Source organism: Gigantopelta aegis, chromosome 13 (assembly GCF_016097555.1).
Source record: "Gigantopelta aegis isolate Gae_Host chromosome 13, Gae_host_genome, whole genome shotgun sequence".
NCBI lineage: Eukaryota > Metazoa > Mollusca > Gastropoda > Neomphalida > Peltospiridae > Gigantopelta > Gigantopelta aegis.
In genome coordinates, this window is record NC_054711.1 from 35,392,890 (window position 1) to 35,417,221 (window position 24,332).

The 24,332-nt window shown below is 38.8% G+C and overlaps 1 protein-coding gene across 2 annotated transcripts in view; it reads left to right on the top strand.

The window, feature by feature from the left end:
• Positions 1-389: 389 nt before the first annotated feature.
• Positions 390-24,332, top strand: part of LOC121387331 (dipeptidyl peptidase 4-like) — a 268,837-nt gene continuing 244,894 nt past the window's right edge. The window contains exon 1 of one of the 2 annotated variants that reach the window (XM_041518372.1): positions 390-1,264. In XM_041518372.1, coding sequence (XP_041374306.1) covers positions 1,190-1,264 — 75 coding nt within the window. In that variant the 5' untranslated portion in view covers positions 390-1,189. Of the gene's footprint in view, positions 1,265-1,638; positions 1,757-24,332 lie in introns of those variants that run through there. The other variant, XM_041518371.1, reaches the window with a different exon arrangement.

The window sequence follows — 24,332 nt, forward strand, 5'->3', positions numbered from 1 at the left end:
AGATCCAATGCAAATCTTCTCGGTAATTACGGTAGCCCGGCAATTTATTAGAACGAGAACCGTAGTCGTTATATATATATATATATATATATATATATATATATATACACACCGAAAAGTGCCAACATGAACCAGCGGTGAACCATAAAACTATATGTAGTAGTATATAACACTTCTGAAAAGACATTTTAACATGCATGTTTATTCGCGTGTTGAACAACGGTTGATGAATCTTGGTAACTCGTCGCTTAATTCGCATACTGCTTTCGAACATAACCTGTTTTGTTTTAGCGCGTACCAGCTGTCACGTATCTTATAGATTTTTCGGGTCCGCGCTGCTGCCGAGCTGATATAGTTTTGTGTCATTATCAGTCTAAACCTGGAACTCTTTTTGTTGTCCTGCAAGGACATGCTTTGCTGTGGAAATGATTCATATTGGATTTATTTTTTCCACCATGACATGAGATCCTTTTAAAAAAGCGTCACGAAAACGATAGCACGATAACACATAGTGTAATGCTATCAAGTGTTGTCTTGTTTCGACCACAAACTAGTCACATAAATGATTCGCTGCTTCAAGTGACCACTTGCATTTTTCATGTCTATCCGATACTTGTTCGCTGGATCGATTAACACAAAAACTTCCTATCCACTCGATCCCATCTCTAAGTAATTAAGAGAAGTGAAAGCAATTGAATTTCGGGATCGCTGTTTTATCCGGATTCGGATTCGAGTATTCGAGGATCGTGAGCGCTGGCAACTGGCCGTCGTTTGGCCATCTCACCGGATTACTTGTGAATTCTGTTCGTGGGATTATTGTTATTCTTTTCGTGTCTTTCTCTGATCTGAAATTTGGATTCTTTTATTCTCGGAGCAAGACATTTCTGCCCGATATTCCACCAGTGCTGTCATTTTGAAGATTTGTGTTTTATAGAGTTTTTAAAAACTGTATAACTAAAGAGTTATTTTAACATCAAACAGAAGAAAGTTTTGTCCGACAGTCTGAAAAGATATTTTGTAGAATAAATGCATATCCGAAAGGTTTAAATACAAGTTCAGTTCGTACAGATGTTTAGCAACAGTTATCTCACATCCCGTTTATAGATGTTTCAGCTGAACTTTTTTTGGCTTGTGTTTAAAGTAATTGAACTCAAAACAGAAGGATTAACTGATCTTATTGCAAAGAAACATGAACGTCCAAGTTAGCGGTAATTCCCGCCAAGAGGCACGTGGAAGAAAATCGCGGGAAAGCGTGGATCTTGAGGTTGGTCACGGTGTCAAATAAATCAGAAAAAAACCCCACATATATAATGCTTTAAAAATATTTTTGCTTCCAGTTATTTCGTAGATGAATGCTGCTTTTTCGTTGTTCGTGCACTGTCGGATCTTATTCAAACTGAGACCGTATTTCTGTTGTTTCTTCAAATAGCATGCTTCTACAGCATCAGGTGTTTACGTGACTATTATTTGATTCATTATTTCATGCACTTCGTTCGGTCAGAAATATATACCAATAACATTTTTAAAAAGAACCCAAAACACAAACGTTTGTGGATGCTTGTGTGAAATCTAGTTAGCTTCGAGGTACTGCTGACGTTTTCTTCTTTGAATTTGCACGCACGCACGTTTTTTTTTTTTTTTTGGAGTTTGTTTACTTCGGTGTTGTGAGCACAGAATGAATTCCGCATCCGCTGTCACAGTGAAAGCGGGAGGAGAGGGCCAAAACAGAAAAACAAAAGACGAAGTAGAATTAGAGGTTTGTTGTAGTTCTTTTTTAAAATCCATTCTTCTTCCACCACCACCACCACCACCTTCTCACTTCTTCGTCATCGTCATCATCATCATCATCATCATCATCAGAACCACCACATCATCACCACCATCATCACCATCATCATCATTAAAGTCACCACCACCATCATCATCAGAACCATCATCATCACCACCACCATCATCATCATTAAAGTCACCACCACCACCACAATCATCATCACCACCACCGCCATCATCATCACCATCATCACCACAACCACCACCACCACCACCACCACCACCACCACCACCATCATCATCATTAAACTCACCACCATCGTCATCATTAAAGTCACCACCACCATCATCACCACCACCACCACCACCACCATCATCATCACCATCATCACCACAACCACCGCCACCACTACCATCATCATCATCATCATCATCATTAAAGTCACCACCACCATCATCATTAAAGTCACCACCACCACCATCATCACCACCACCACCACCACCACAACCACCGCCATCATCATCACCACAACCACCACCACCACCATCATCATTAAAGTCACCACCATCATCATCACCACCACCATCATCATCACCACCACCAACACCACCATCATGATCATGATGATCATCATCAATATCGTCACCACCACCACCACCACCATGATCAGCATCATCATCATCATCACCACAACCAGCATTACTACTATCATCATCATTATCATCATCATCATCAATATCGTCACCAACATCACCACCATCATCATCATCATCATATTTCCCCCCATTTTTATTCTTTTTCATCTCCTGCACTATTTTCCTTTTCTTCTTTTTTTGTCTTATGTTTTTTTGTTCTTGCCCTTTGTTATTATTGCACCTCCTCCTCATCATCATCATCATCATCATCATCATCATCATCATCATCACCATCTTGTTTATTCGTTTTTTATATATTTCATTACATATCGTACTTAAAGTATGGGGAAGGAAAACGTGTTAAAACTTCCCTTCCTAAATAAATGGTTTGACCAAATTACGTCCATATGGTAATGATGACCGCGATTGCAAATACAAGTTACATCAAGTCCATAGCTGACCCCGGTCACTTAAAGGGTTACACAGTAGTAGCTATCCACGTAATACAGTTTAAATAGTTAGGGACTCTGTATTTGCATTGCGCCTGGGATGATTCCAATAGTTCCAGCTGCTGCGACTTGAATGATTAGTGCATGTAGAACGACTTAGTTATTAAATACTTAATCATACATTTTAATAGTATAATTCCAGTTGTTATTAAACCTAATACAATATAAATATTTACTGATCGTACATATAGTTCATTTTGAATAGTTATTGTTTCTAGTGTTTGATTTGAATAGTTATTGAACGCACAATAATTTGAATAGTTATTGAACCTAGTAAATTTTGAATGGTTATGAAAGCTGGTATCATCTGAATTAACCCCACTTCAATTTGAATAGATATTGGAGGTTGAATGGATATTGCAACAAGTACAATTTGAATATTTATTGAACCCTATAATGACGTATTTGAATATTTATTAAATTTGGTGATGGAATCGTTTTCTGAGCTATCAAAACAGAACTATTTGAAGTCAGAAATGATACACGTAGAGAATAATACATGAGTGGCCGTTAGATACCATTTATCTCACAACGAGTTGTTTTAAAATGTATCGATCGAAAGCGAGTTTGATACGTTTTTAAACAACGAATTGTAAGCCAAATAGTATCTAACGGAAACGAATGTATTATTCTATTTGTTACATATCCTCAAAAACCAGGTTTTATGCAAATTTTATCTTCTTTTTGTCGACTAAACATTATTTACAACCTTTGCACTTGTAGCTTGTCAGGTTAACTATACGTCACAGTGTAATCGATTTTGATCGTGCTGTTTTTTCATTGGATGTATGGCATTGGTGACCTGATCATCACCTAGGAGCAGCCAGCCGTATGTCTTGAAATTATTAAGACACGCGCACGTTCAAACAAGTATGTGTCATCCAAAATAACGAAGGATATTCTCACCAACGGATGTGTAAGACAGTCAAATAACTACTGTATATAACGGATGTGTAAGACAGTCAAATAACTACTGTATATAACGGATGTGTAAGACAGTCAAATAACTACTGTATATAACGGATGTGTAAGACAGTCAAATAACTACTGTATATAACGGATGTGTAAGACAGTCAAATAACTACTGTATATAACGGATGAGGCAATTAAAAAATATTTTTGCCATAGGAGAAATGCTCAACTAAGCCTGGCTACGGCGATTTTAAGCCTGGCTACGGCAATTTGAAATCAATAACTTTCGAAATAAAAAACAAAACAAAAAATAATCGCTTCAAACGACGGCAATATTTTTTTATCCAACGGCAAAAAACAAAACAAACAAACAAACAAACAAAACAAACCACAACAACTCATCCACCTGCTATCGATAAACCGTGATGAATGAACTCTCACCCGGAAGTGATCTGTGTAGTGAGACCTTAGGGTGGGCACCTCCCTGCGGAATGTTTTTATATGGCCTAACTAACACCTGTACCAAGTTTGGTGTTTTCATCCGGCGTGCCACGGTTTCGACTAAATTCGACTAAGTGATCTGCTTAGTGAGACCTAAAATAAGATATGATAAGATACGATAAGATGTTTTATTCTGTACTTAAGGTGCCCATTGCCCATTGTATACATACGTGTTGTTAGTTATTAACATGAATACTCAATGCTGGTCAGGATAGTGACCACAAGCATGTACTACATGCACATGTATGTATACTTAGACGCATGTAATTGTACATCTTACTCATTGCAGTGTAGACAAGATATACTGTGCTGTCGGCTATAATATTAATAATAATTAGTTTCCTTTTACACAAGTATTATATTTCTGAAAAAGAAAACCCCATTGAAGCAGTGATATCTATGACATCAACACATGAATAACATTTGCGTTAACTTCTAGGCATATTTTCTCATCTTGCAACGTCAGTTACTAATGCAAAATACAAACACAACTACAGTTTTAATAAACTCACAATCTCACATCACCATATTATAATGTCAGTTACTAATGCAAAATACAAACACAATTACAGTTTTAATAAACTCATAACTCACAATCTCATAACAAACTAATAAACTTACAATCTCACATCACCATAGTATAATGTCAGTTACTAATGCAAAAGACAAACACAACTACAGTTTGAATAAATTCAGAATCTAGCCTCACGTTATAAACATAACAAACATAATAACTGTTTTACTAAACTCATGTGTGTGTGTGTGTGAGAGAGAGAGAGAGAGAGAGAGAGAGAGAGAGAGAGAGAGAGAGAGAGAGAGAGAGAGAGAGAGGGGGGGGGGGGGGGGGAGGGACGGGGAAGATAGAGAGCAACAAAACAACAAACAAACAAAAATAAACAAAACAAACAAACAACAACAACAACAGAAAAAACCCCGAACAAAACGACAGACCGCGTCTTTGTTTTAAAACTGAAAGTAACGTATTTCCCGTGTAACGTATATAGCGAGCATTGGCAAACGATATAATATCGATGGATGGCGTGTAGCAGTAAAACAGTTAAAGTTGATTGTCTATTCTAAATAGTTAATGATAATATACTCGAGGATATAGCCACCTTAAAGCTACATTCTCGGCTTTGCAGTTAAATTAAAAACACAAACACAGCTACAAGTCCTGAGTTCGCTGCCATTGTTATAGGTTGTACTATACCAAATAAAATCCCATAGGCGACTATGTTAACGTTTGTGTTTAAAAATACTATATGCAATATATCAACCAAACTATGATATATCAACCAAACTATGATATATCATAGATACCTCAAAGTATAATTAACTGAAGAAAATTGTACCTTTCATGGCTCATGTTCGATACAACCAGATGTTTTTACAACACCTCTAGTTTCGATACAACCAGATGTTTTTACAACACCTCTAGTTTCGATACAACCAGATATTTTTACAACACCTCTAGTTTCACACAAAATTTGAGTACTTTTTTTTCACAGGTACCCCATACATGTTTCAAGCATAAGACTACTTGACACAGTGGTACTAGATGAAATAAAATTGCACACATTTTTTGCCCAGATAAAACTAATTTTCTTTACAACCAACACACTCATATGTATAACCAATCACAGGACTTGTGGTGTTAACTTCTCTATCAAACGTTCGGTGCACCTTGAACTTTGACACAGTCGGAAGTTATTTGGTTTAGTACTACCTAAAATGTGTTCAACAAACAGAGCCTTTTAACCAGTAAAATTACGTATTAAATACTAGGGGTGTCACGATACACCTACCTCACGATACGATACATAAGCCACGATACGATACGTATCACGATACACCTACCTCATGATACGATACGTATCACGATACGTAACCCACAACATGATACGTGTCACGATACACCTAAGTCACGATACGATACGTATCACGATACGTCAACCACAATACGATACGTATCACGATACACCTGTCACGATACGATACGTATCACAATACGTAAGCCACAATACGATACGTATCACGATACATAACCCACTATACGTAAGCCACGATACGATACGTATCACGATACGTAAGCCACAATCCGATACGTATCAATTACATAACCCACAATACGATACGTATCACGACACGTAAGCCACGATACGATACGTATTTCGATACATACCCCACTATACGATACGTATCAAATACATAACCCACGATACGATACGTATCACGATACGTAAGCCTTGGTACGATACGTATCACGAAAGCTCATTCATGATATTTCCCACGTAATATAAGAAGTTGATGCTTGGGTGAACTGATTTAAAACTAAGAAATAAACATGATGAAAGTGAAACACTGATTAAACACAGTATAGAAATATCACATCACAGACACACCGACTTAAGCAGGAACATGTTCACATGTTTACTTCACTGTCTTTCCTCGACTGGTTTAATTTATCAGTCAGTACATCTCAGTGAATGGCAGGAAATGGTTTATTTAATGAAAGAAAGAAAGAAATGTTTTATTTAACGACACACTCAACACATTTTATTTACGGTTATATGGAGTCAGACATATGGTTAAGGACCACACAGATTTTGAGAGGAAACCCGCTGTCGCCATATAGGCTACTCTTTTACGACAGGCAGCAAGGGATCTTTTATTTGCGCTTCCCACAGGCAGGATAGCACAAACCAAACCCATGCCTCGACTGGGATCCGAACCCAGTACCTACCAGCCTGTAGACCGATGGCTAACCACGACGCCACCGAGGCCGGTTGGTTTATTTAATGATGCGCTCTACACATTTTATTTACGGTTATATGGCGTCGGACATATGGTTAAGGACCACACAGATACTGAGGAAGGAAACCCGCTGTCGCCACTTCATGGTCTACTCTTTTCGATTAGCAGCAAGGGATCTTTTATATGCACCATCCCACAGACAAGATAGCACATACCACGACCTTTGATGTACAAGTCGCGGTGCACTGGCTGAAGCGAGAAATAGCCCAATGGGCCCATTGACGAGGATCGATCCCAAACCGATCGCGCATTTAGCGAGCGCTTTACCACTGGGCTACGTCTCGCCTCCTCTCAATGAATCGATACACAAGCAAAGGTATCGTGTATCGTATCGCCAGCAGTAGTATTGTGATGCATTGATGCATCAGTATATCGTGACACCGCTATTAAACACATGTTTTTGTTTAGGATATTTAGGACTGTTTCTGGTCATCCTGGCGTTTGTAACAGCCTTTGTATATTCTAGTACATATGGGTTTTGTTTCGTACGTACGAAATTATTCAACAGTGAAATCCAGTTTGAGCTACTATAAACAAGATGACCAGAAACACACTGGAATTAGCAGAACATATTTTTAATTAATATATCATTTTAGTAATTAGAAGGGCTTTATTAGTCGCAGACATGTACAATGACAGGACATTCAGATATTCCCATGAAATAAGTGTTTTTATTACCAAGGTATATCATCAAGATATATGCGTTTATGTGAATTTTGCCGACATCTTGTTAGTACACTTTTAATATAAAGGACTCAGAATGGGACATTCTCACACCTTTGTAATGGATAACACTGTGCTTTTATCTTACCTAGATAGAACGCCGCCCCCTCCCTACAACAAAAGGTGAGCCCATACGCCTGGCACAGTGACATAACGTCTTCTTCGGGTAGATAATGCTAGTATCAGACTACCATCTGTCACGACAAAGTTGGCCAACTCGCCGATCTCACAACTGTCCAGTTGCCAAGTCTGAGCGTTCTTACAATCCGATTCTCGTCGTATACAACTCCTACGACCCATTAGTTGTTAATCTGTGCGCACCAGTCATAAGTCGGAAACAACGCAACCGTTGTATTGAGTTGGCCAACTCCGTCATGACAGTTGATAGTCTGATCCTAGCAAAAGATACCATTTGTCTTACAACTCGTTGTTTAAAAACGTCAAGTAAATAAGAACTTTGTCATGGCAGTTGATAGTCTGACCCTAGCAAAAGATATCATTTATCTTACAACTCGTTGTTTAAAGACGTCAAGTAGGCCATATCCCCCATCCCACCCCCACGCCACGTGTTGGGTACGAGCCTGCATCTGTTTGAATAAGTCAATAATGTAGTAATTACCGAAGCCATTTTCATTTCCAACTCGATATTTACGATATTGACATAAAGTTTGTAGAATTAACATTTATTATTGACCCACGCAACACGGCGTTGTGATTGCCTGCTTGTTTTTATACCTGCGATCGAAGAACAGTTTCCAAACTTAGCCGTCACTATAAACGTCACAATTTACGCAAGCTGTTACCTATAAAAAGACAAATCGATGTTTACACCAATTAACATAATGATGTTATTGCATTCATTTAACTGTCTTCACACGGGACGTTTTTATACAGCTTAGTTGGTAGAGCTCTCGACCATAGACGTACGAGCTACAATTTCGGTAGGGAGCAGGCTGATGTTTGCCCGAATTAAACAACGTTTATTCATGTTAGCATTAGTTAAAGTCTGTTTTGTTTAGCGACACCACTAGAGCACATTGATTTATTAATCAACGGCTATTGGATGTCAAACATTTGGTAATTTTGACATATAGTCTTAGAAAGGAAACCCGTGACATTTTCTAGTAGTAGCAAGGGATCTTTTATATGTACCATGTCATAGCCAGGATAGCACATATCACAGCCTTTGTTATACCAGTCGTGATGCACTGACTGGAACCCACCGCGGAGATCGATCCTAGAGCGACCGCGCATCAAGCGAGCGTTTTACCGATGGACTACGCCCCGCCCCTCTGTTAGCATTAGTGACAAATAGCTATAATATAGTGCTGTAAACGATTCACTACCGTACGCATTTTTACATGGATTACAACTAATATTTTGGGTAGAATGATGAAAATACATGGTAAAAAGGTTTCAGGTCAGCTCATTTTGCCCGAATATGTCTATCGTTTTTGCCCGAATTGGAGATTTTGCTCTACCACTAGGGTGACAGTTACCCCCTGTCACCCCCTGTCGCCCCCTGTCGCCCCCTGGATATAGATATATTTGTTGGTCTCTAGCCAGCGCGCGTGTCGATTTGGGGACAAAGTAGCTAAAATGTTTTTTTTTTTTTTGTTGTTTTTTTTTTTTTTTGTTTTTTTTTTTAGGGGGGGGGGGGGGGGGCAAATGAGTAGTTAATAGTCGAAAACTCCTTAAACGGTTAAGAAGAGAATTTTCTTTAAGTTTCTAAATCTCTCCCCCCCCCCCCCCCCCCCCCCCGCTAGCTACTGCCCTAGATATAGACAGTCGCCTTACCTCTGTGGAAAATTTGAAGGAAAGTATTTAGGGTATCAAGGCAAATGAGGGGGAACTATGGCCAATGACAATGTTACAAGGCAGATGAAGAAACATAATATATATATATATATATATATATATATATATATATATATATATATATATATATATATCCACTATTTCTGTCCAATCAATTCTTTAAACAAAAAAACAAACAACAACAAACAACAACAAAATCAACAACCACAAACCTCCACACCCCTACATCCCTACATCAACAACAACAAACAAACAAAAGAACCCCCCCCCCCCCAAAAAAAAAAAAAAAAAAAAAAAACCCAAACCCAAACCAAACCAAACAAACAAAGCCTGCACCCCAGCATCAGTTTTTGGAATTTTGGTCTGACCAGAAACGGACTAAATACAGTGTTTGGCCTAACCGTCTATAAAGTGTGTTGAGCGCGTGTGTCGTTACATAAAACATTTCTTCCTTTATCGTTCCAACAGCCGCTGATTAATTAATCAACGTGCTTTAATGGCGAAACAAAACAAAGTTTAACTTGCAATTGTCTGGAAGTAAAGTAAATTAAATTAGAAATGGCGGCACGCAAACGTTCCACGTTAAAACCTTTTTTAAAAACAAATATTCCATTCTACTAAAAGAGGAGACGCTCAGGGCGATCAGTTGTAGGATCGAACGCTTTCCAAGGACTCTGATTTTGTCCAGTCTCGTCTAGTGCTCCACGACTGGTATATCAAAAGCCGCGATACATATGTACTGCCCTGTCTTTGGAATAGAGCATTTAAAAGTGCATTGCTGCTTTATCATATCTATATGGTGAAAGCGGGATTCCTTATTCTCTTCCTATCTCTCTGTCTCTCTGTCTCTGTCTCTGTCTCTGCCTCTCTGTCTGCCTGTCTGTGGGATCGGGCATATAAAAGATCCCTTGATCCTAATGGAAAGATGTAGCGGGTTTTCTATCTGAGACTATATGTCAAAATTAGCAAATGTTTGACATCTATTAGCCGATGATTAATAAATCAATGTGCAATGTGCACTGGTATCGTTAAACAAAATAATATTTTAACTCTCTCTGGCTGTCTCTCTCTTTCTGTCTCTCTGTCCGTCTGTCTGTCTTTGTCTCTCTCGCTCTCTTTGTCTCCAGTTCTTTGTTTGTCTTCCTGTCCCTGTCTGTCTGTCTCTAGCTCTCTTCCTGTCTCGCTCTGTATGACTCTCAGTCTATCCATCTGTCTGTTTTGCTTTGCTGTTTCTCTCTCTCTCTCTCTCTCTCTCTCTCTCTCTCTCTCTCTCTCTCTCTCTCTCTCTCTCTCTCTCTCTCTCTCTCTCTCTCTCTCTCTCTCTCTCTCTCTCTCCCAAATGTCTTAATAACCATACGCTACACACCAAATAACAATTTTACAGTGTGTTGAGGTGTCGTTAAACAAACAATCCTTTCTTTTCCCTTCAAACTGTATGCTGAGGTCACCTTAACCAACATTCCTTTTTTTCTATTAAAAGCGAAATTAGTCTACGCCAAAACAGGATGAACTCCGCACTCCAATATTCAGTTTCCATTTAATGGCGAACACTACTGCTGAATAGCGTGGCGGAAAGTCGTAAATTGTGATAAAACAATTTTCTAGCTCAGTGTTTAAGTATTAATATCGGCATGTAACTGTGGTAAATATTGTTACATCAGAATTACGACATAGTGAATACTAAATTTATCTTACGAGTTGTTGGAAAATATATTTAAAGGGACAGACTCTCGTTTTTAAACACTGCAGCATATTTTTCACTATTAGAGCCGTTCATGATCACTGAAATAAAATATTATTACTTATATTTTATTGTTTAGATTATCCATTTCCGTAGAACTGAAGTGTTTATGGCCATCCTGATCTTTCTAATACCACAAAATGCATTTCATATTTTTAAAAACACACGTGCGTCTAAGAAGTAGCGGTTATTGATTCGAGTTCTAGTCTATTTTTAAAGAATATTTTCCGGTTTTAACGCCACAGACTATTTTTTCACTCCGTTGTAACTTTATCCAAATGTGTTACAGGTTTGTAGACTAACTAAACTTACTGGCCATATTTACGAGTTGAAACTAGGGTCTGCGCCTTTAACGAACGAGTACAGAGAATACTACCGGAGTGGACCTTACACTAAAACATTTGCCTTACGAATGGTGGTAAAGCGCTCGCTTGATGCGCGGTCGGTTTAGGATCGATCCCCTTTGGTGTGCCAAGTAGGTTATTTCTTGTGAAACAAAGGCCGTGGTATGTACTATCCTGGCTGTGGGTTGTAAAATATAAAGTTCCCCTTGCTGCTAATTGGAAAGAATAGCATATTGCATGGCGGCAACGGGTTTCCTCTCATTATCTGTGTGGTCCTCAACTACATGACCGATGCCATATTATTATAACCGTAATAAAAATATGTTGATGTGTCATTAAATAAAGCATCTCTTCCTTCCTGAATTGTTTTAAAACGTATCTGTGGACGAATCAAGATAATTGGTATTTAATGGATACGAATATAGTATTATAGTTCTTACATATTCTAAACAAAAAACCCACAACAAACCCAGTTTCAAAAAATTAATTTAACATCCCCCCTCCACCCCACCCCAACTACAAGTTATTTACAACGCACCATGGTGATTATAAGCAAAATTAATATTTGTTTTTGTTATGTTGTCAGATGACCATAAACTACTTATTGTTCACACGACTACCATAAGTGGTCTGTGGTTGTTGTTTAATTGATCGTGCCTGCAATAAAATTCACCAAACTACATAAGTAGTCTTTGGTAACCATTTAATTGATCGTAGCGTACTCTCATATTAACATTTTGACCATCATAAAAGACACTAAAATATATAAATTGTTGACCAAGCAATCAATGTTGTCTGGTTATCCAGGTTTTTCAGTGTTATTTCAAACTGTTCAAATAGTCTTTAAAGCTCCTTCCCTTTCTGGTCTTGGATATAAACTCTACCTATATCACAGTGTGTTTGAACTTTATCGTGGTTGTCCGAGAACTGCGGGCGATTCAGTGCCATAGGTTCAAGTCACAGCAACGACGTGAGATACATTTTGTGAGGCCAAAAAGGTTTTTTTCCCCCTGTGTCTGTATATTAATATCTATGTTCATGTATTAGTCAAACATGACATACATACAATAAATATACATACATCAGTACATATTAGCCAGTGTTTGCCCACACACTCATGTACGTTAAGGGATGACCGCGTACATAGCAGGCCCCACGTATATATCATCGGTTAACTGGACATACTTTTAAGAATGTCTTGGTGGCCAGAGAGAATAATACATGAGTGGCCGTTAGATACCATTTATCTCACAACGAGTTGTTTTAAAATGTATCTAACGAGCGAAAGTGAGTCTGATACACGTTTTTAAACAACGAGTTGTGAGATTAATGGTATCTAACGGACATGAATGTATTATTCTATTTCTTACATATCCTCAAAACCTCAGGTTTTAAGCAAATTTTAACATCTTTTTCGACTAAAAGTTATTTACAACCCTTTACACTTGTAGCTGACTTACGCGTCACAGACACATGATTGTTAGGTTAACTATACGTCACAGTCTGATCGATTTCCATCGCACTGTTTTTTTTTATTGGACGTATGACATTAGTGACCTGGTCATCACCTAGATGCAGCCAGTCATGTGTTTTGAAATTGTTAACACACGTAAATGTGTTAACACGTATGTGTAATCCTAAATAACACATGATGTTCTCACCAACGGGTGTGAAAGAAGAATGGCTATCATCGCTTAACTAAACATACTTTTTAGAATGTCTCGGTGACCGAATGAATATCGTGGTGGTCTGGGAACTGTGGGCGATTCGGTGTTTACCGATGAAGAAACAGCTTAGGTTTTATAAAAACATGTTAAAAAACCAAAAAAACAACAACAAACAAACAAGAGGAAAAACCCACACACGTGAACAGCCCGGTTTGACGTGGCAATAATGACTGCAGACAAACACACTCGTTTGTGGTTTGATAATTTCATTTTTATTGATCGCGACTGCATGAACTGTTTTGTACCAGACCCTAACATTTATCATCCACTTAGCGGTTCATCATTAACCATGTGTAAAAAACAGCTCATCTCAATTAAGCCGGTGTGGGGATGGGGGCGGGGGCGGGGGCGGGGGCGGGTGTAAGGGCGGGGTGGGTGTGGGCGTCGGGGCGGGGGTGGGGGTGGTGTAGGGTCGGGGTCGGGGTGGGTGTAGGGGCGGGTCGGAATGTAGGTTTTGGATAAAACAGTAACATGTAAAGCCTGGTTTTATTGAAATATGAAACAAAAGTAAAGTTTGTTTTGTTTAACGAAGCCACTAGAGCACATTGATTTGAAATATGAAACAGGTTTCAAAGTTTAACAGATTTTAAGATCTGGCATCTCTACTGCCAAAATTTTAGTAATCCCTAACGCCTTGGACGAAATTAAGGATTCTGTAGCATCCAAATATATTATTTTCATAGACCAACTTTCGTGTTTCCAAGCTTTAGTTCAGTCGGTTGAGTTCTCGCTTGAGGTGCTTGCGTCGCAGGATCGAACCACCTCGGTGGATCCATCAACTGATTGGGTTTTTTTTCTCGTTACAATCAGTGTACCACAACTGGTCAAGCAAGGAGATGTTTTATTTAACGACGCACTCAACACATTATATATACGGTTATATGGCGTCGGAGATATGGTTAAGGACGACACAGATATTGAGAGAGGAAACCCATTCTTTTCGATTAACAGCAAGGGATCTTTTATATGCACCATCCCACACATATGATAACACATACGGCCTTTGATATACCAGTTGTGGTGCACTGGCTGGAACGAGAAATAGCCCAGTGGGCCCACCGACGGGTGATCGATCCCAGATCGACCGCGCATCAAGCGAACGCTTTACCACTGGGCTACGTCTCGCCCCCGACAACTGGTGAAATGCCGTAGTATGTGTTTTCCTGTCTGTGGGGGAAATGCCTATAAAAGATCCACCGGGTTTCACATGTTTGACATCCAACAGTCGATGATTAATAAAACAAAGTGCTCGAAAGGCGTCGTGAAACAAAACAAATCTTTACATAACATAAAGCTGGAACATCGCAGAATTGGGATCGTTATACGAAATGGTGTTTTGTTTTATCCATTGCCAATAATGAATGAATGTTTAACGACACCCCAGCACGAAAAATACATCGGCTATTGGGTGTCAAACTATGGTAATGCAAACAAATAAGGTGATGATCAACATCAATATAAAAATTCAAGATTTAATAAAAACTGTAAAGAACTATGCAAAAATACAAAAATCACAGATAGATACTGACTTTTACTCAAAATTTCAATTTGTGCTGTATTGGCCATTCTCAAAGAGAATGTTACACCCCTGCACCACGGTGAGGGTGAGGTTACAGCACGCGCATGGGGCTATTGCCAATAAAGCCACTGTATTACGATGGGTGCCCAGTCACTCTGGCATCATGGGTAATAAAAAGGCGGCGCATGCAGCTGCCAAGTCTGCTTTAGATTTCCCTCATTTCAGGGCTCATCTGTCTTGTACTGCTTTTAAACGTGACATTAACCAATATATCTTTTCAACTTTGGCAACTTGATTGGAATGGTATGATTTGGAACAAGCTTCGTGCTGTCAAACCAGTCCTGGGTGAGTGGCAGATTTCGTTTAGGTGGTGCAGAAAGAGTGAAATGGCCTTATGTCGTGCTCGGGTCGGCCACACATACTCGACACATTCAGTTATTCTGAAGAAGAATCCTACACCCGAGTGCACATTGACGGTTTGCCACATTTTGGTTGAGTGTAATCATTTTGGGCCGGGGGGGGGGGGGGGGGGGGAGGGGGACGTAGTCCAGTGGTAAAGTGCTCGCTTGATGCGCGGTCGGTTTGATATCGATCCCTGTCAGTGGGCCCATTGGGCTATTTCTCGTTCCAGCCAGTGCTCCACGACTGGTATATCAAAGGCTGTGGTATGTGCTATCCTGTCTATGAGATGGTGCATATAAAAGATCCCTTGCTGCTAATCGAAAAAGAGTAGCCCATGAAGTGGCGACAGCGGGTTTCCTCTCAATATCTGTGTGGTCCATAACCACATGTCTGACATCATATAACCGTAAATAAAATGTGTTGAGTACGTCGTTAAATAAAACATTTCCTTCTTTCATTTTGGGCCGACATGGAAAGATGTATTTGGTAAACAGGTAGACAAAATCGTTTCGATTCCACCATGAACTTACTTTAAAATGTATACGATATTTATATATATTTGCCTGCAATATTTAAATTATTGCACAGCTCTTTTGTTTTAATTTAACTTTGAGGTTTTAAAATATTTAAAATGATTATTGCTTACCCTTTTTTAACACCCAATAGCAGATTTTTTTTTTTTGTGCTGTGGTGTCGTTCATTCGGGGCGTGACGTAGCCCAGTGGTAAAGCGCTCGCTTGATGCGCGATCGGTCTAGGAGCAATCCTCGTCGGTGGGCCCATTGAGCTATTTCTCGTTCCAGCCAGTGCACCACGACTGGTTTATCAAAGCCTGTGGTATATACTATCCTGTCTATGGGATGGTGCATATAAAATATCCCTTGCTACTAATGGACACCATTAGAACACATTGATTTATTAACAATCGGCTACTGAATGTCGAACATTTGATAATTTTGACATATAGTTTTAGAGGGGAAACCCGCTGTAGTTTTCCATTAGTAGCAATGATTGTTTTATATCGAAAAACAGGATAGCACACAATACGGCATCTGTTATACCTGTCGTGATGCACTGGCTGGAACGAGAACTAGCCCAATGGCCCACCGACGGGGATTGATCCTAGACCGACCGATCAAGTGACCACTTTACCACTTGTATTTTGTCATTATTGTTATCTGTGGATATAGAATTTCATTTAGCTATCAACTTTACTCCTAAAATATGAATGACAGAAAGCTGTTGCTTGCAATGTTTAATCTTTTGTAATGACGTAAAATCTTTCCAGACCACTTTATGGATCTTCGAATTTCGCTGTAAGGCTACCCCTCAATAAATGGATAAAACTTCACTTAAAGATATCGTCAACGACAAGCCAACAAAGACACGAAGACAGGCACCAGACACCGGTCGTGTTTGACCACGTGGCATCGACTGGTAATCGATATATTATCTCATTCATTGGTTATCTCCAGTATTGCACCTCAGACGTGAATATCGACTCCAGTGTCAAGGCGCTCTTTTGGCATTCGTTCTCGTTCACGCGTGATTATGCGGTAACGAGATTTGAAGATTCTCGCCTGATCCCGTCTAATAACGTTGTTAAGTTAAGGCGACGTAGGTGAAGTGCGCAATTTTAATATACGTTTATTACCCTTTTTTTTTTAATATAAAAAGAACAGGTTCAGTTTCTTTCATTATATATTTTTTTTCTTTTTGACTTTGAAGGATGTTGGGGTGCTTGCTTCGCATGATCAAACCACCTTGATGGATCCATTCAGCTGATTGTTTTTTTTCTCGTTCCAACCAGTGCACCGCAAGTGGACAAAGACCGCAATATGTGTTTTCCTGTCTGTGGGAAAGTACATATAAAAGATCCCTTACTACATTAGAAAAAAATGTAGGGGATTTCCTCCGATGACTACGAGTCAGAATTACCAAATGTTTTACATCCAATAGCCATTGATTAATTAATGTGCTCCAGTGGTGTCGTTAAACAAAACAAACTTTAAACTTGAATGATCCCCCCCCCCCCTTATGGGGGATGGTCTGTTTTCCTAATAAACTCGAAGAGGTAGTGGGTGAATCCCAGGTCGGTTAGGAGGATATATTTACAGATTATTTTTATTTTCTGGAAATTATATCCCAATACAGTCGGTACGTGTAAATCGATGAGCGTGCTTTAACTTTAGGCAGATAGGGGAAGATCTAAATATAGAACTATGGTACACATTAAAAGTGGCGCTTGTGTAGAAATGTATTCAGGTGGGTGGGGTGGGTGGTTCAATACTGTGGTGAGCAAGTCATGTTTCCCTGAACAGTATATTGAAAACAAACTAACACAGCAGGAAGGTTCCATCCCAAACACCCCCCCCCCCCCCCCCCCACCCACACCCCCGTCACACGTGCCTGCAAAATGACATTTGACCATAAAATATAGTTCGAAATGACGATAAAGCAGTCACTTCAATTCATTTAGTATTTAAATCGGCTCATTGAACTGTAACGACTTTTTCTCGTTCCAACCAGTGCACCACAACTGGTCAAAAGCCGTGGTATGTGCTTTCTTGTCTAGGAAAGTGCATATAAAAGGTCCAAGCTGCATTAAGAAAATTAGGGGTTTCATCTGATGTCAGAATTACCAAATGTTTGACATGCAATAATTAATCAATGTTCTCTAGGGGTGTCGTTAAACAAACCAAACTTTGAACTGTAACGGCATTTTAAGATGACTACAATTAACCTTTCCTATACCCGCTCTCCCACTCTTCTTTTGCCTCTCTTCCTCTCTCTCTCTCTCTCTCTCTCTCTCTCTCTCTCTCTCTCTCCTCTCTCTCTCTCTCTCTCTCTCTCTCTCTCTCTCTCTGTGTGTGTGTGTGTGTGTATCTGTGTCTTTCTCAGTGACAGAGAGAGGAGAGAGGTATGAAGAAAAAGAGTGGGTAGAAGAAGAAAAGGAGAGAGAGAGCGAGCAAAATCAAATAAATTCAATTATTGTGGTTTATTGTACACGTTATTCACTTGAGAGAGAGAGAGAAAGAGAGAGAGAGAGAGAGAGAGAGAGAGAGAGAGAGAGAGGGAGAGGGGTATGAAGAAAGAGAGAGAGAGAGGTATGAAGAAAGAGAGAATGAAGAAAGAGAGAGGTATGAAGAAAGAGAGAGAGAGAGAGAGAGAGAGAGAGAGAGAGAGAGAGAGAGAGAGAGAGAGAGAGAGAGAGAGAGCAAAATCAAATAACAAATTCAATTATTGTGGTTTATTGTACACGTTATGCACTAGTAAATGCTCACTTCGCGTCGTTCGCCTAATTTGATACAAAATTAATACTCGAGAGGAAACGGAATCTAGGAATAAAAATAATTAATTCATTTCACGGGTACGTATTCAATGTTCAGATGAATTATTTACCTCTGTGGACCATTTTTGGCACACGGTAAAACTATCATTAATAATAAAACAAAGTCAAGCATGCGGTTATAATTCGCATAATCTAAACTAACATTTATCTGAACTATTTCACTTTGGCGGAAGAACACAGAACACCGTCTCCCAGCACAGAAATAAATCTAATTATCTCAAGCGATTCTTGTGGCCCCCGACTCCCCTAGGAAGACTTACTGAAGACGGGATGCTAATATGTTAGTGTCTCCCGCCGATGATTGCAAAACTATCAGATCCGAGATAATTAATTTCATATTCCGCAGGGACTACTTATTCAGTTCTGCTGTCATGGTTATTTAAACTGACGCGCTTTAATTCATGCGACGTGGACGGGCTAGCACGTGATCGAAGGAGCGACTGTGTTATTCGTTTGCTTATGTCTTGGACACATTTCCCTGGGGACTAGGGAAGGGGCGTGCCCAGGGCAGACGTGTTTGAATCTTCAGTGGATGTAAACAACACGTGTCAAATGGTTGACCATTTGATTCGTTTTTGTCTTGTTCAGGGCAAAATCTAGCTCAGTATAAGGATGGAATCCCCTTAGTGGATGAATTGTATTTTTTCCCCCTGTCGGAACATGAGACATATGAATGTTATTAAATACCGTGGTATATGCTGTCCTGTATTTGGGGAAATGCCTTTAAAAGACCACCTTGCTGCTATTTAGAAAGATATCGCGGATTTGTTGTGGTGGTGGTAGTAGTAGTACCGTGTGGCTCATAAGCATACAAGTATATACAATATTATAAGTCATATATAAATAATCACCAACATAAACATAAACAAGTGGATGTGTATTTGGAGGATGGACAGTTATACATGTTGCGATCTGAATTGTAATGCATATTTTAAATATTTTCCAAAGTTGTTGTCTATTCTGAACAGACAATAATTGTATTCATTTAAAAACAGATGGTCTTAAAGAGACATTCCCAAGTTTGCTGCAATTTTTAAGATGTTATCGACTAACAAAGACAGTTTAACGATTGTAATTACGTATCAAATATATTTTTCTGCATAAAATATTAGTGACCGTATATTAAACGTGTTTCTGATCTTTCTAATATCTGTACTACGTTAAATTTCATTTTATTTTTTGAAATATGTTTTTCGTACGTACGAAATTATTTCAAGACAAAATCCAGTTTGGGCTTCTTACAAATATTACGACGACCAGAAACACATTGAATATACAGACACTGATATTCTAAACAAGAAAATATATTTAATATGTAAGTTTAATCATAGCAATATTGTATTAGTCGGAAACATCTTACAATGCAGCAAACTCGGGAATGTCCCTTTAAGAGAAACATCTTACAATGCAGCAAACTCGGGAATGTCCCTTTAAGAGAAACATCTTACAATGCAGCAAACTCGGGAATGTCCCTTTAAGAGAAACATCTTACAATGCAGCAAACTCGGGATGTCCCTTTAAGAGAAACATCTTACAATGCAGCAAACTCAGGAATGTCCCTTTAAGAGAAACATCTTACAATGCAGCAAACTCGGGAATGTCCCTTTAACCAGTAGTAATTATTTTTTTTACATACAAATTATGCGAATATGAAAATACAGTGGACATATTAAAATCAAATGAAATTCATGTTCAGTGTTATCTCGTACGACGTTTTCTCTGATCGTTCAGCTCCACAATACCTTCCATGTTGTGAAGTCAACATATCACAATTACCAAATGTTGGACATCAGAGCAATTTACAAAACTGGGCCCATTTCTAGGAAGCGAGCTTAGCGCTAAGATCATCTTAAGTGCACATGGTCGTTATGTACTTAAAGGTCCTATGTCAATGTTGAGAACTACAATATTTGGTTATTTTCACATTTATTTGTAATAAATAACTACACATTAATCGACCCCACGCATAATTGACTCAAGGAATAATACTTTTTAAAAGTCTTGTACTCGACGATAAAGGGGGTTTCCAGAATAATTTGTGGCTTAATATAGCAAGATCACCATCTTTGTTTCTTTGTCAGTTGTCTGCAAAATATACTCTTCAAAAAAGTTGAAGAACCTGAAATATTAATGTTAATATCAATTATTAGACCGAACATATGTTTTGACCACAGACATCCTAGTAAAGAACGTTCAGGTCTGTTTATCAACACACCGAAACACATTCCATAGTTTGCACGTACATCACGCAGTTGCCCCGTACACGTGCGTGGGGTGTCATTCTCGATTTTGACCATTTCCAGGAAGGTCCATTAATCACTGTGGAACATTATTTCTGTCAATCTTTTTTATTCTGTTGATCATACAGTTGTTATTGTTTTGTTTTTAGTTCTTTTTATTGTTTGAATTTGCGATTTACTGATCAAAAACCCGTCAACTTTCAAATTTCACTTCTGACCCCAATCGTCCTTCAAGATCTTTGGTGGTCATAAAACCTACTGTAATACTGAATTACCGGTTGTAATGTTTGCCCAATTAATTCACTATTATCATATAACCATTCTTCACAGCTAATATACCTTTTGGCAATTGTAAATTCTTATTAGAGTTTCCCATCTTTTTTGAAGAGTATATATGTAAAAAAATATGTGGAATGTGTACGCATAAAACTGTGACGTCACTTGTTAATATGTGTGACACACTCGAGATTCCCTCTTCTTTCTTTTTTCTACATGTAAATGGAATTATTTGGTTGCAATGTTTTATAGGGACATAGCTGAAGGTATAAACTTTGTTTAAATATAAAATTTTATAAATATGTTTGGCGGGAACTGTCATTATTGCAACTTTGACATAGCACCTTTAAGATAATCTTTACACTAAGATCGCTTCGTGGAACTGGGCCCATAACAGTTAAATAAACTCTGGCCATCCAATAGTCAATGGTTAATTAATCAAAGTGTTCTAGTAGTGTCGTTAAACAAAATAAACTACAACTTTGTGTTGTGAGGGAACACGCACGCTAAACACCGGGCTACACGTCGGTCGTTTTTAATGCTTACAGAAACTCGAATACTTCACGTCCAACTCGGCTAGGAACACACAACGAATGTATTATATCAACAATCAGTTTGTTTGAACACTGATTTTTCTAGATTATTGGCCGTGTAATCCAGCACGTGCAAATGGTACAACTCGAGTGAGTGCAGGTAGGGCGGGTCACGAATTGCTGAAGTACTCAGGTGCGGATCCAAGGCAGGGCAGCAGGGGTGCGTATATCGGAATTCAGTAGTTCACAGATTCTTTTACTTACAGATCGGCAGGGCCCCGTTTTACGAAGCGATCTCAACGTTACGATCACCTTAAGTGCATAGCTACTTTATGCAGTTAAAGTGATCTTAGCGCTAAGATCGCTTCGTGGAACGAGGACCCGCCAAGATCTGGGCTAAGTTTAGCCAGACCGAGCAGAAAAACGTCCGCTGGACTGGTTTAAGCGCTTAACGGTAAACCAAATGACCACGTCGGGAACCAATCAAATAGTTCGCGAACGGTACGAAACGCTGGGACAGGCTGAACTTGGGGCTGTTGTCTTCCACAAGGTGTAACAGTGTCATATTCATTGATGCACCCATTTGAGGCAATAAACCAACGGCCGGTGGTTAAACCACCGGTCTTAAGGCCGATATATATTGGGTTCATATCCCTGTATGCGCACCCACTCGGACACAGATTTCTTTCTCGCTGAATACTAACACCTTACGCTTGAATCGGACTACCAACTGCCAGGAGAAAGTTGCCCAACTGAACTGTTATAATTTCACAACCCCCATCTTACGACGGGTGCGCGCATACACTAATGGGGTTATACGAGAATCGAGTTGTAAGAATGCTCAGACTGGACAGTCGTAGAAGTCGTGAGAGAAGAAAGTTGGCCAACTTTCTGCTGGCAGTTGGTAGTCTGGGATGAGCATTACTGTTAACCCACATCGTCTTTGTAAGTCGTTTTGCGTCGCACTACGAGATCGCAAAGCTGCGAGTTTAGTGAATTAGACGCCAGGACAGCGTGCTTCAACCTTACTTGGATACAAGCACGAAAATAAATTGAAATGTTTTGTTTAACGACATCACTAGAGCACATTGATTTTTCAATCATCGGCTATTGGATATCAAACATTTGGTAATTCTGACATATAGTCTTAGAGAGGAAACCCGCAACATTTAGTAGCAAGGGGTATTTTATATACACCATCCCACAGACAGGATAGCAGATACCACGGGCTTTGATATACCGGTCGTGGTGCACTGACTGGAACGAAAAATAGCCCAATGTGCCCACCGATGGGGATCGATCCTAGACCGGCCGCGTATCAAGCGAGCGCTTTCCAATAAACTACGTCCCGCCCGAAAATAAATTGAAATGAATAGGGTTACACGCATATATGGAGATCATAACCTCATCCTAATGCTTGCAGAAATTACGATACATATTTCCCAGACCCGTACCCAAGGAAAACAATTTTAAAATGGCACTTTCTCGGATTTTCCTGGAAGTGTAAAAATGTCCCCTTGTATCCACGCTAAGTACGGCGTTTTTAGTTTATATATATATATATATATATATATATATATATATCTATATATATATATATATATATATATATATATATATATATATATATATATATATATATATATATATATATATATATATATATATATATATATATTTATTTATAGACATAATATCTTACTAATTTATATATAATTTGGTCAATATAAGTTGTAGAAGCATCACGAGGGGTATATGGCTTTTTATGTACCCTCTGTGTGTTCTTTTACCCCGAGCCGAAGGCGAGGGGGTAAAAGAGCACACAGAGGGTACATAAAAAGCCATATACCCCGAGAGATGCTTCTACAACGAATTTATCTTGCCGACATGTTAAACCATATAGCCAAATAATCAAAATAACGCCAGACAATAATTGTTAACAATTTATTAACGGAGCCGTACCACGCGGACGCGAACGAAACCGCTTGCCAGTGACGAAAAATAGTTCCATCGATAAACGAGTTTTTAATTTCAAATGTTTGTAATACGAAATTGTCTGAAACAGATATTAATAAAAAAAAATAATAATAATTGTTATCAGAAATGTATGTAGTAATTTTTTTTTTAATATTTACAAAAAACCCCAAAACCAACTGTGGCTAATCGCGCATTAATACAATAACACCACGACCGTAATTAGGTGGCCGAGTTCAACATTGCAGCTTTTAAAAGTATTGAAATAATGTATTTTATAGTAAAAATAAAATTAATTATGTATACTTGATCAATGTTATTTATAATCTAATTATTGCTTTAGCATTAACTGGGGTGGCTGGAAACTGTTGGAAATTACAGACGTGGTATAAGAGAATTTGGCTCCGCCCACAGGTGTATAAGGGATTTGTCCAACGGCAAACAACCAATGAGATTAAAGAATTTTACATGAAGGCGAGATAATGCTTCGTATGCCATTAATCCATTTTATATGGATCTCTGTAGAAGTCAGTGTTCCTTTA